The sequence below is a fragment of the Salvelinus sp. IW2-2015 genome, unplaced genomic scaffold (assembly GCF_002910315.2).
Source record: "Salvelinus sp. IW2-2015 unplaced genomic scaffold, ASM291031v2 Un_scaffold16406, whole genome shotgun sequence".
NCBI lineage: Eukaryota > Metazoa > Chordata > Actinopteri > Salmoniformes > Salmonidae > Salvelinus > Salvelinus sp. IW2-2015.
In genome coordinates this window covers 146,412-157,155 of record NW_019957571.1, presented here as the reverse complement: position 1 = coordinate 157,155, position 10,744 = coordinate 146,412, and the positions used below count along the sequence as shown (strand labels likewise).

General features: G+C 46.5%; 1 protein-coding gene across 1 annotated transcript in view; it reads right to left on the bottom strand.

Moving 5' to 3' along the window:
• Positions 1-801: 801 nt before the first annotated feature.
• The window catches only part of LOC112080649 (integrin beta-4-like), a 51,145-nt gene continuing 41,202 nt past the window's right edge, over positions 802-10,744 (bottom strand). Inside the window, 4 exon segments of the mRNA XM_070442651.1 lie at positions 802-2,206; positions 2,568-2,876; positions 3,085-3,249; positions 3,512-3,667. Coding sequence (XP_070298752.1) covers positions 2,049-2,206; positions 2,568-2,876; positions 3,085-3,249; positions 3,512-3,667 — 788 coding nt within the window. The 3' untranslated portion in view covers positions 802-2,048.

Below are 10,744 nucleotides of genomic sequence, written 5' to 3'. Positions count from 1 at the left end.
CAAGCGGGCTGTCATGTGCCTTTTACTGAGGAGTGGCTTCCGTCTGGTCACTCTACCGTAAAGGCCTGATTGGTGGAGTGCTGCAGAGATGGTTGTCCTTATAGAAGTTTCTCCCATCTCTACAGAGGAACTCTGGAGCTCTGTCAGAGTGACCATCGGGTTCGTGGTCCCCTCCCTGACCAAGGCCCTTCTCCCCTGATTGCTCAGTTTGGCCGGGCAGCCAGCTCTAAGAAGAGTCTTGGTGGTTCCAAACTTCTTCCATTTAAGAATGATGGAGGCCACGGTGATCTTGGGGACCTTCAATGCTGCAGAAATGTTTTGGTACCCTTCCCCAGATCTGTGGCTCAACACAATCTGGTCTCGGAGCTCTACGGACAATTCCTTCGACCTCATGGCTTGGTTTTTGCTCTGACATGCATTGACAGGTGTGTGCCTTTCCAAATCATGTCCAATCAATTGAATTTACCACAGGTGGACTCCAATCACAGTTGTAGAAACATCTCAAGGATGATCAATGGAAACAGGATGCACCTGAGCTCAATTTCGAGTCATAGCAAAGGGTCTGAATAATTATGTAAATAAGGATTTCAAAAATATATATTTTTTTACATTTGCAAACATTTCTAAAAACCTGTTTTCGCTTTGTCATTATGGGGTATTGTGTTTAGATTGAGGAGTATTTAAAAATATATGAATACATTTAGAAAAAGGCTGTAACGTAACAAAATGTGAAAAAGGGAAGGGGTCTGAATTCTTTCCGAATGAATTGTACATGAGCATATACAGAAATGCATCTAGAGGTGGTTTATATTCAATCTTTATTAAGTGTAATAAAATAGACAGATATAAAAAACAGTAAGTAACTGATGAATAGATATGATGAAAAAGTATAAAAAAGCTTTGCCTTATACATTTTTGTTGGTATATTTATGAAATGTTAATGATATTCATCACGCCATGTCTTACTAAGTGTAAGGACTCTTTACAATGGACAGCATTTTGAATTGAACTAAAGCACAACATAGGTTTGAAAATACATTATAAAGGCAATACAATATTTTTTTTGTCTCAGAAATATCCGGACTAAGTCGTTTAAGTTATGCTAGAATATATTAGTTAGACACAAAAGGTTTTAGACCATAGCACTCAATCAGAAACAATGACACAGTAATGAGACACACTTTAACTATGAAATGCTGTTACCTGGGAATACCTTATTTGAGGTTATATCTAAATTAGAACTATAATTTATGCGAATTAGCAAACGCTTTTTTTTCAGGTGGCATGGGTGGTCCCGGGAATCGAACCCACTATCCAGGAGTTGCAAGTGCTATGCTCTACCAACTGAGCTACAGAGGACCATTATGAATMTATTAAATTTGTTCACATACGCATGGGGAAAAAATAAATGGAAATGAAATATGCAAAACCATAGGAAACATATTTTTACACAAACAATACATTGCAATACAGTATTTGGCATCAACATTTCAATTCCATTTCTTCTGACGTACAGAAAACACATCAGTCTAATATATTTGTAAATGCTGTGAGAGTTACCAACAATCTAATAACACAATGAACCCCTACAAGAAAAGGCAGACATGTCATCAATTTAATAACCTGTAGGCATGTTGCAGACAAGTAGCCGACCAATACAAAACCTCTTACCTACTCTCCCTCTCTTTACCTCTCAGCTAATCTCTGTCAAAAGATATATTAGCAGGAGCCAACTCTACTTTTAACTATTGAGAACCGACCTCAGATAAGTTTAATGGACCTTGCCTTATCTAAACCCTCGGTGTGGTATCAGGTAGAAGCAATAGAGAATTACAAACTTCCAACAAGACATCTCTTTGTGGGGGTGGTAGAGTTCTTTGAATGTAAAATGTTTGCGACAAAATAGAAACAAACGACAAAACTAAATCATTAAGAATGAAAATGAATCCCGTGTCCGATGGGAGGACAGGAGCCATTGTTTGTAACAGACAGAGAGGAGGACATGTTGGGTACCGTGGACGCCGCCATCTTGTTGTTGACCTTTGACTTCAGGTCTCGTAGAATGACCTCTCGACCTTCTTGGTGARGCTGCTGGTGCCGGCCACTTGCATGCTCCTCTGCACCACCTCCTTCGTCACATGACGAGTCACCATGCCGCTGGTCTCTGTGTGCTGGGTCGTCTTCCCCACCATCATCATACCATCTCCTAGGGGGAGGAGTGGGGTTGAGAGATGCTGTCGAGAGTGAGTGAAGTGAAGATGAGTGAGTGGAGTGAGTGAGTGAGAGAGAGAGAGAGAGAGAGGAGGAGAGAGAGAGAGAGAGAGAGAGAGAGAGAGAGAGAAGAGAGAGAGGAGAGAAGAGAGAGGAGAAGAGAGAAGAGAAAGAGAGAGAGGAGAGAAGAGAGGAGGAGGGAGAGGAAGGAGAGGAGGAGAGAGAGAGAGAGAGAGAGAGAGAGAGAGAGAGAGAGAGAGAGATGGCAGAGAGGAGAGAGAGAGAGAGAGAGAGAGAGAGAGAGAAGAGAAATGCTGTGGGGAGTGAGAGAGAGGGAGATTAAATTGATACACTACCTGAGTAGTATGGGTCGTTGATCATGGTGTGTGTGACGTTGGTGTGTGTGCTGCCCTCTGTAGGAAGTTGGTACACATCTCTCTTGGTCAAGGACTGACTGCTGTACTGAGACGTACCGCCTAGACCTCCTAGTTGAGACGTACCGCCTAGACCTCCTAGTTGAGTCATACCGCCTAGGCCTCCTAGTTGAGTCATACCGCCTAGGCCTCCTAGTTGAGACGTACCGCCTAGACCTCCTAGTTGAGTCATACCGCCTAGACCTCCTAGTTGAGTCATACCGCCTAGGCCTCCTAGTTGAGACGTACCGCCTACAGAGGGGAGCAAGAGACAGAATCATACATTAGTATACAATACAATTCCAAATGTACAAACGCATAGAACACTGGCTTCTAAATATGAAACCCAGTATGGTACCTGTAAAGTGAGTCCCGAGTACCGAAACCTTATTCATTTCAATTTAAGCACTAGATAAAACCTTAGATAAAAGAGACTCTTGTAGGACTCTGTCCTCTTTACCGTCATCCTGAGACTCGATGGTGATAATGCCCTCCCTCTCGGGGCCGAAGCCCTGGGTCGTCCTGGCCTGAACTTTGAACTTGTACGGCATGTTCTCACTCAGGTCCGGAACTGTCAGACTGGTCTCAGCGCTGTCACCGCTCACCTGGAAGGAACGCATGTCACCTGGGAGAGGGGGGGTGGAGATGAAGGGGGAAAGTGGGGATCAGACTAGGAAATTAAAGTGGATATAAATATGAAAGTTAAAGGACATTTGATTAGCATTGTCCAATAACAAGTCAAGAAGACCTAGAGATTAACAAAATAGAAGAGTCTTTGATTATTTTGTCTCTCGAGATCACGTCAATGTATAAATCCTAGCAAATGACTGTTGACAAAAATCTCTACAATCCCCGAAAACTGATCTGGAGTCAGTGTTCAGTCTCACCTCCTCCGTGCAGATGTTCACAGGTGACCACGTAGCCCAGGATGTCTCCGTTGGGTTTGCGGGGTTTCTCCCAGCTCAGCTGCAGTGCCTCGGGGGACAGCGCTGTGAATACCAGGGGGCCTGGAGCACTGGGGGTACTGAGAGTGAAGGGAGAACCTGAGGGAGACGGGGGAGAAGGGGAGTTAGAGAGGAGAGAGTTAAGGGACACAGCTGTGAATACCAGGGGGTCTGGAGCACTGGGGGTACTGAGAGTGAAGGGAGAACCTGAGGGAGACGGGGGAGAAGGGGAGTTAGAGAGGAGAGGTGGAGAGAGTTAAGGGACACAGCTGTGAACACCAGGGGGCCTGGAGCACTGGGGGTGCTGAGAGTGAAGGGAGAACCTGAGGCGGGAAGACAGAGCGAGTGAGAGAGAGAGTGGAGAAAGAGAGAGAGCGTGAGGAAGAGAATACATGGAGGGAGTGAAGGAGAGACCAAGGAACAACGGATTGAAAGATTGAAAATAGAAATAGGTAATTGGAGAGAGAGAAAGTAAATGTAGATTAAACCGGAAACAGAGAGCTAGAGGCCGGAGATCAATCAGCTAACCAAAGGAGTGAGGATAAGAGGGATCCACAATGGGGGGCAAAGATGTATAGCTGATTACCTGGCATTGGGCTGAGTGGTCTGTATAACTGATTACCTGGCATTGGGCTGAGTGGTCTGTATAGCTGATTACCTGGCATTTGGCATTGGCTGGTCTGAACTGATACCTGCTTGCTGTCTGTATAGCTGATTACCTGGCATTGGGCTGAGTGGTCTGTATAACTGATTTACCTGGCATTGGCTGAGTGGTCTGTATAGCTGATTACCTGGCATTGGGCTGAGTGGTCTGTAAGCTGATTACTGGCATTGGGCTGAGTGGTCTGTATACTGATTACTGGCATTGGGCTGAGTGGTCTGTATAGCTGATTACCTGGCATTGGCTGAGTGGTCTGTATAGCTGATTACCTGGCATTGGGCTGAGTGGTCTGTATAGCTGATTACCTGGCATTGGGCTGAGTGGTCTGTATAGCTGATTACCTGGCATTGGGCTGAGTGGTCTGTATAGCTGATTACCTGGCATTGGGCTGAGTGGTCTGTATAGCTGATTACCTGCCATTGGGCTGAGTGGTCTGTATAGCTGATTACCTGGCATTGGGCTGAGTGGTCTGTATAGCTGATTACCTGGCATTGGGCTGAGTGGTCTGTATAGCTGATTACCTGCATTGGGCTGAGTGGTCTGTATAGCTGATTACCTGGCATTGGGCTGAGTGGTCCTGTATACTGATTACCTGGCATTGGGCTGAGTGGTCTGTATAGCTGATTACCTGGCATTGGGCTGAGTGGTCTGTATAGCTGATTACCTGGCATTGGGCTGAGTGGTCTGATACTGATTACCTGGCATTGGGCTGAGTGTCTGTATAGCTGATTACCTGGCATTGGGCTGAGTGGTCTGTATACTGATTCTGGCATGGCTGAGTGGTCTGTATACTGATTACCTGGCATTGGGCTGAGTGGTCTGTATAGCTGATTCACTCTGGCATTGGGCTGAGTGGTCTGTAGCTGATTACCTGGCATTGGGCTGAGTGGTCTGTATAACTGATTACCTGGCATTGGGCTGAGTGGTCTGTATGCTGATTACCTGGCATTGGGCTGAGTGGTCTGTATAGCTGATTACCTGGCATTGGGCTGAGTGGTCTGTATAGCTGATTACTGGCATTGGGGCTGAGTGGTCTGTATAGCTGAAACCTGGCATTGGGCTGAGTGGTCTGTATAGCTGATTACCTGGCATTGGGCTGAGTGGTCTGTATAGCTGATTACCTGGCATTGGGCTGAGTGGTCTGTATATGCTGATTACCTGCCATTGGGCTGAGTGGTCTGTAAGCTGATTACCTGGCATTGGGCTGAGTGGTCTGTATAGCTGATTACCTGGCATTGGGCTGAGTGGTCTGTATAGCTGATTACCTGGCATTGGGCTGAGTGGTCTGTATAGCTGATTACCTGGCATTGGGCTGAGTGGTCTGTATAGTGATTACCTGGCATTGGGCTGAGTGGTCTGTATAGCTGATTACCTGGCATTGGGCTGAGTGGGTCTGTATAATGATTACCTGGCATTGGGCTGAGTGGTCTGTATAACTGATTACCTGGCATTGGGCTGAGTGGTCTGTATAGCTGATTACCTGGCATTGGGCTGAGTGGTCTGTATAGCTATTACCTGGCATTGGGCTGAGTGGTCTTTATAACTGACATTACTGGCATTGGGGCTGAGTGGTCTGTATACTGATTACCTGGCATTGGGCTGAGTGGTCTGTATAGCTGATTACCTGGCATTGGGCTGAGTGGTCTGTATAGCTGATTACCTGGCATTGGGCTGAGTGGTCTGTATAGCTGATTACCTGGCATTGGGCTGAGTGGTCTGTATAGCTGATTACCTGGATTGGGCTGAGTGTCTGTAAGCTGATTACCTGGCATTGGGCTGAGTGTCTGTATAGCTGATTACCTGCCATTGGGCTGAGTGGGCTGTTGGGGTCGACAGCTGACTCTATGGTGATGACTCCCTCCCTCTCCGGTCCCCAGCCTTCCTGACTCTGAGCCTTCACCTTGAACAGGAGTGGAGTGGTTAGGCAGCAGGTCCTGCACCACCACGGAGTTGTCTGCGGGGCTGGACATGTTTATACGCTTCACATCACCTGGATAGAGAGACAAGGGGGTTAGATACTGTAAAGGGATGGCTGGGACAGGCTATGAGATCTAAAACAGTTGATAGGATTTGAAGAAAGCCCTATCAGAAGTCTCACAACGGATATCCTCCCCCACGCTTTGCATGGGTGAGCCTTCGCGCAGATTCAACCTCCCGAGTCGGGCTGGTCCGACCCTTCAGTTATACGTAGTTGACCCTCGGATCACCGCTCACGGCCTCTGGCGTCGGTTTTGGTCCTTTCGCGCGTCTTCGCCACGCTGGCCTCGGCATTGTCTTCTTCAGCCCATGGTCTGGTTTCCAGCCGTGCATTTTTCCGCGATCTCCCGCCTACTCGGTTTGTGTATACTTTCCGTGGTTTGTTCTTGGTTTTGAATTTTTGATTCTGAGACTCACTCCTGAATCAGTAACTTTCTTGGTGCCCAGTTTGTTACTCTCAGACAACTTTTCATTACTCAGTTTTGTGCGAATTGTTGAGAGAGGAATATCCTGATTGAATTTATTGGGCCATTATTCTTTCTTCTATGGTATTATCCTATTTTTGTGCTAATTGCATGGCAGTTTGAATGCTTCCTGTGGTGCATTTTTGGGGCCGTAGTCATTAATGTCGTTTCCGTCGGGGTCCTCTTAGGTCGCCACCTTCTGCCTTGAGGTCTCTGTTTTTAGTGTAGCCATTTGCCCGCAAGGCCCGCGGCCATCTTCTCGCCCCTCTGACACGGCCTTCAGACCTCACCAATGATTGTTAGGATTCCCTTACTGGGAGAGTACTGGGGAACTCTGGCTGAGGAACATAACTCACCCTCACATATGGATAGGTACATCGATTTTCACAACAACATGATAGGCGCTTTGTAGCTTGGTTTCGTTACTAGATGTTGGTTAACTGTCTCGACAACTTTTTGTCACGCATATGTCTGTTCCGCCATCGCTAATTGGTATTGTAATGATTTATCACTGTTGATGTAGTCCAGTCGGATTTTTGGCAACAACCTTGATTTCGACCCGCACCCGCGTGTGTTCCTATTTTCAGCCCAGTCACGGACTATTTTCAGCACAATATCCTGACAACTGTGTTCAACCTCAGAGCGTTGTTCATTGCCCCTATTGGAGCCATAATTCAATTCAATGTTCTTCTCGCTTTTTTCCTGTTTCACCCTGTCTTCTTTTGTGCACACAGTCAGTTATAGAACTTAGAATTAAATCGCCATTTCCGTCACCGTCGATCTCTTGATATTGCCTGCACAGTTCATGGTCGCACCATGTCCGCGGTCCCATAATTTACTGCAACGCGCTCATGTTGGAGACATAGTCTGTGTGCTCAGAGTACTTTTCCACACTTGTTATCACCACTCAGGTTTTGTCTGGCTCCCTCTGCACATTTTTCAAGTCCCTATCACCACCAGTGCCGGTCTGCTCCTGTCACTTTGGATCTTTTCTGCAAAGGGCAGTGGGTGCCCAGGGCAGAGTCACACAACTGCACTGTTCCGGCGTAGGCTCCTCGTGGCAAGTAGGGGTGGTCCAGGGACCTTTGCGCACAGGGTTCGTGGACCAGGATTACTGGCAAACTCTGATTTGGCGCTGCGATTTCCCCTTCTGGGGGTTGGGGGTGCTCGATTTGTTGGAAAAACTTAGCTGCAATGCCGAGTGGGGAGAGAAGAAGAGATGGGTTTAGCTGGTCTAGGAAGGAGGGTGTTAGGGGTAAGGGGAGTGTTGTCCTGCTGAAGGTCATTTGACCTACGGGGTTTACCTATTATGACGTATCTTATCTAATAAGACTTGGTTAGGATTTTATTCGTGGTTCTACCGTTAGACAATTCTGGACCGTTAGGTCGCTTGGACATCCCCAGTATCTGATCGCGTTTTCATTGTCTCAGTAGCCTTTTGGGTCTCATTTTGTTATGGAACATGGTTGAGCTTGTAAACTGAAGTAGGCGCTAGAAACCTTTGGTTTTCCCTCCACTACCGTTGCCTCTCTGTAGTCTCCATTCCTAGTCGAAAAGGATAACCTGTTATGCATTGCAGTCGGTGCCGCAAAAATTAGCTTTCAGCAACACAAAGTCCTTCCTGTCACAACCTGGTGGCACGCTCCTAGCTATGGGCAATGGTAAGTCCTCCTAACCCCCATGAGCCTATAGCTGTACTCTTTAGGCCCTTGCCTATTAAGTCCAGTGGTTGGTGAGAACGAGGTACAGCTGAAGTGGTGCTGCACGCAGACTAAGACCACCGTCAGGAGCACCTCTGTCCAGAGTTCAGTAAGTGCAGTTCGTTCCCGCACACTCCTCAGACCTGGGCTCCGGCCGGAAGGCCTGAGACATACGTAGTCGTACTGACTCTGTGTCTGAGTGGGACTGAAGCCAATATGTACCTGAGAATGACGGAGCAGTCAAAATTGGAGCAAGAGGAGGCCTATGGAACGGGTAGGAGGTAGGACAGGAAAGGTATAGTTGTAAGCGATGTGGTGGGTAATACGGAGAACAAAGTGGAGGGATACAAGTGAAGGTAGGAATGTGAATAGAGAGTCGAGTGGAGGAGAGATTTGAACTGTATCGGATGAGAGACCCACGGAGAACAGAGATGCGACTGGTCGGCATATGCGCCTGCAGTCTCGTGTCAAGCCTAGCCCCCACCCCGCAGTTAATTCGATGACAGATAGCCAGTCAGCCCCCCAGCGCTACACTGGCGCACTCGTGTCATCAGTAAGTCACTGCTGTAGATGATTCTGTATAACTCTGACATTATTGAGCGTATGATACAGAAGTCAAACAGATGAGTTTTTCATTACACATGCTAGAGGTCAGATAGAGTATCTGAAAAGCATGTGATGGCATTTCCCTTAGGCAAAGACCTTCATAATCAAAGACACCTCCCTGTTCCAAAGACCTCGCTTGCAAATACTTCCTTGTCAAAGACCTCATCTAAATTGGCTCGTATGAGCCTCATGCCTGTACCTGTGTCAGTGAAACTGTAATTATCAGCTCTTGCACTCAAAGAGCTGAAAATCTTGCTTTCAAATATGCTTAAAGGAATATTGCTTCAAATGAATCTAAATCTTACTTTGGCCATCTGTGTATCCAGACAATCCACTGGACAGGTCTCCTATGATGATGGAATCTCGGATGTTGTCGTCATAGTCCTCATAGTAACCTCTGTTCTCTGATCGTTTCTCATGACAACATTCTCTGTGCGCGTCCCGCCCCCATCATGTGAGTGCGGGAGAGAGAGTTTCCTCCTGTAGAGAGGAGGAGACCAGTGATGACGACTACCAAATACATAGATACTGACAATAGAATTCTAGCAAACAGTACATTCTGAGTGCAAGGTCGGCAAACTTTCGGATGTCAACCACGTTTCCCATATAAACCCTAAATCTCCATGTTTGATGAACTCTGTAGTAGGGCTTCGGTGAGACAAGCCAGCTGGAATATATGCATTGTAAATATCTGTAAGTCAACAATAGATATTCAAAAGCTGACACATTCTGCATCCACTCGTACCTTGTCCAGAGAGGTATGTTTGTGGTGGACTCCATGGAATGGACCCCCCGGCCCCCCTCGTGGCTGAGCTGAGGGTGGACATGGAAGATACCTGTGCTGTAGCTGGATGAAGACATGTTGCGGCAGGACATGAGAATTATTTCCCCCGGGGGAAGAGGGAAGTTTCTCTGTCCAATCCCTGCGTTCATTGTTCTGAAAGACAAAGATGAGGAGACCAGAAGAGAAGAGAAGAGCATAAGCAATTCTGGACCAACTAACAATTCAAAGCCAAATCTTGGAACCAATATAACTCAAACAACATTCTGGACCAACATTCACAACCAAACATTCTGGAACCCATATAATATCAAACAAACATTCTGGAACCCCACCATAACTCAACACTCAAACATTCGGAACCCACATAACTCAACAAAACATTCTGGAACCCCACATAACTCAAACCAAACATTCTGGAACCCAATATAACTCAAACCAACATTCTGGACCCAATATAACTCAACCCAAACATTCCAGAGCCAATATAACTCAAACCAAACATTCTGGAACCCAACATAACCCAAACCAAACATTCTGGACCAAACCAAATTCTGGAACCAACAAAACCAAAACCAACATTCTGGAAGCCATAACATAACTCGAAGCCAATAATTCTGGAACCCAACATAAACCCAACCAAACATTCTTGAACCCAACATAACCCAAACCAAACATTCTGGAACACAAAATAATTGATTTAAGTACGTTAATCAGCGGCAAATCACAACAAACTGCAAGAGAAACAGCCCACCTTAGCCTGCACACAGGGACATACATACATGGTATATCACCACTTTCACAGCCATGAGAAGCCTTATACATAACCAGGTCACCCGTGCACACAAAACATGTATTAGACGTCATCCATGTCGAAAGACTTCAGGAGATGACGTGAAACGCGGATCCCATAAGGGGCAACGTGAGCGCTGTTACCTTCAAGTAGGTTTGGGTTTTGCTAGGCCTTGTGGACGGGGATGGGGTGAT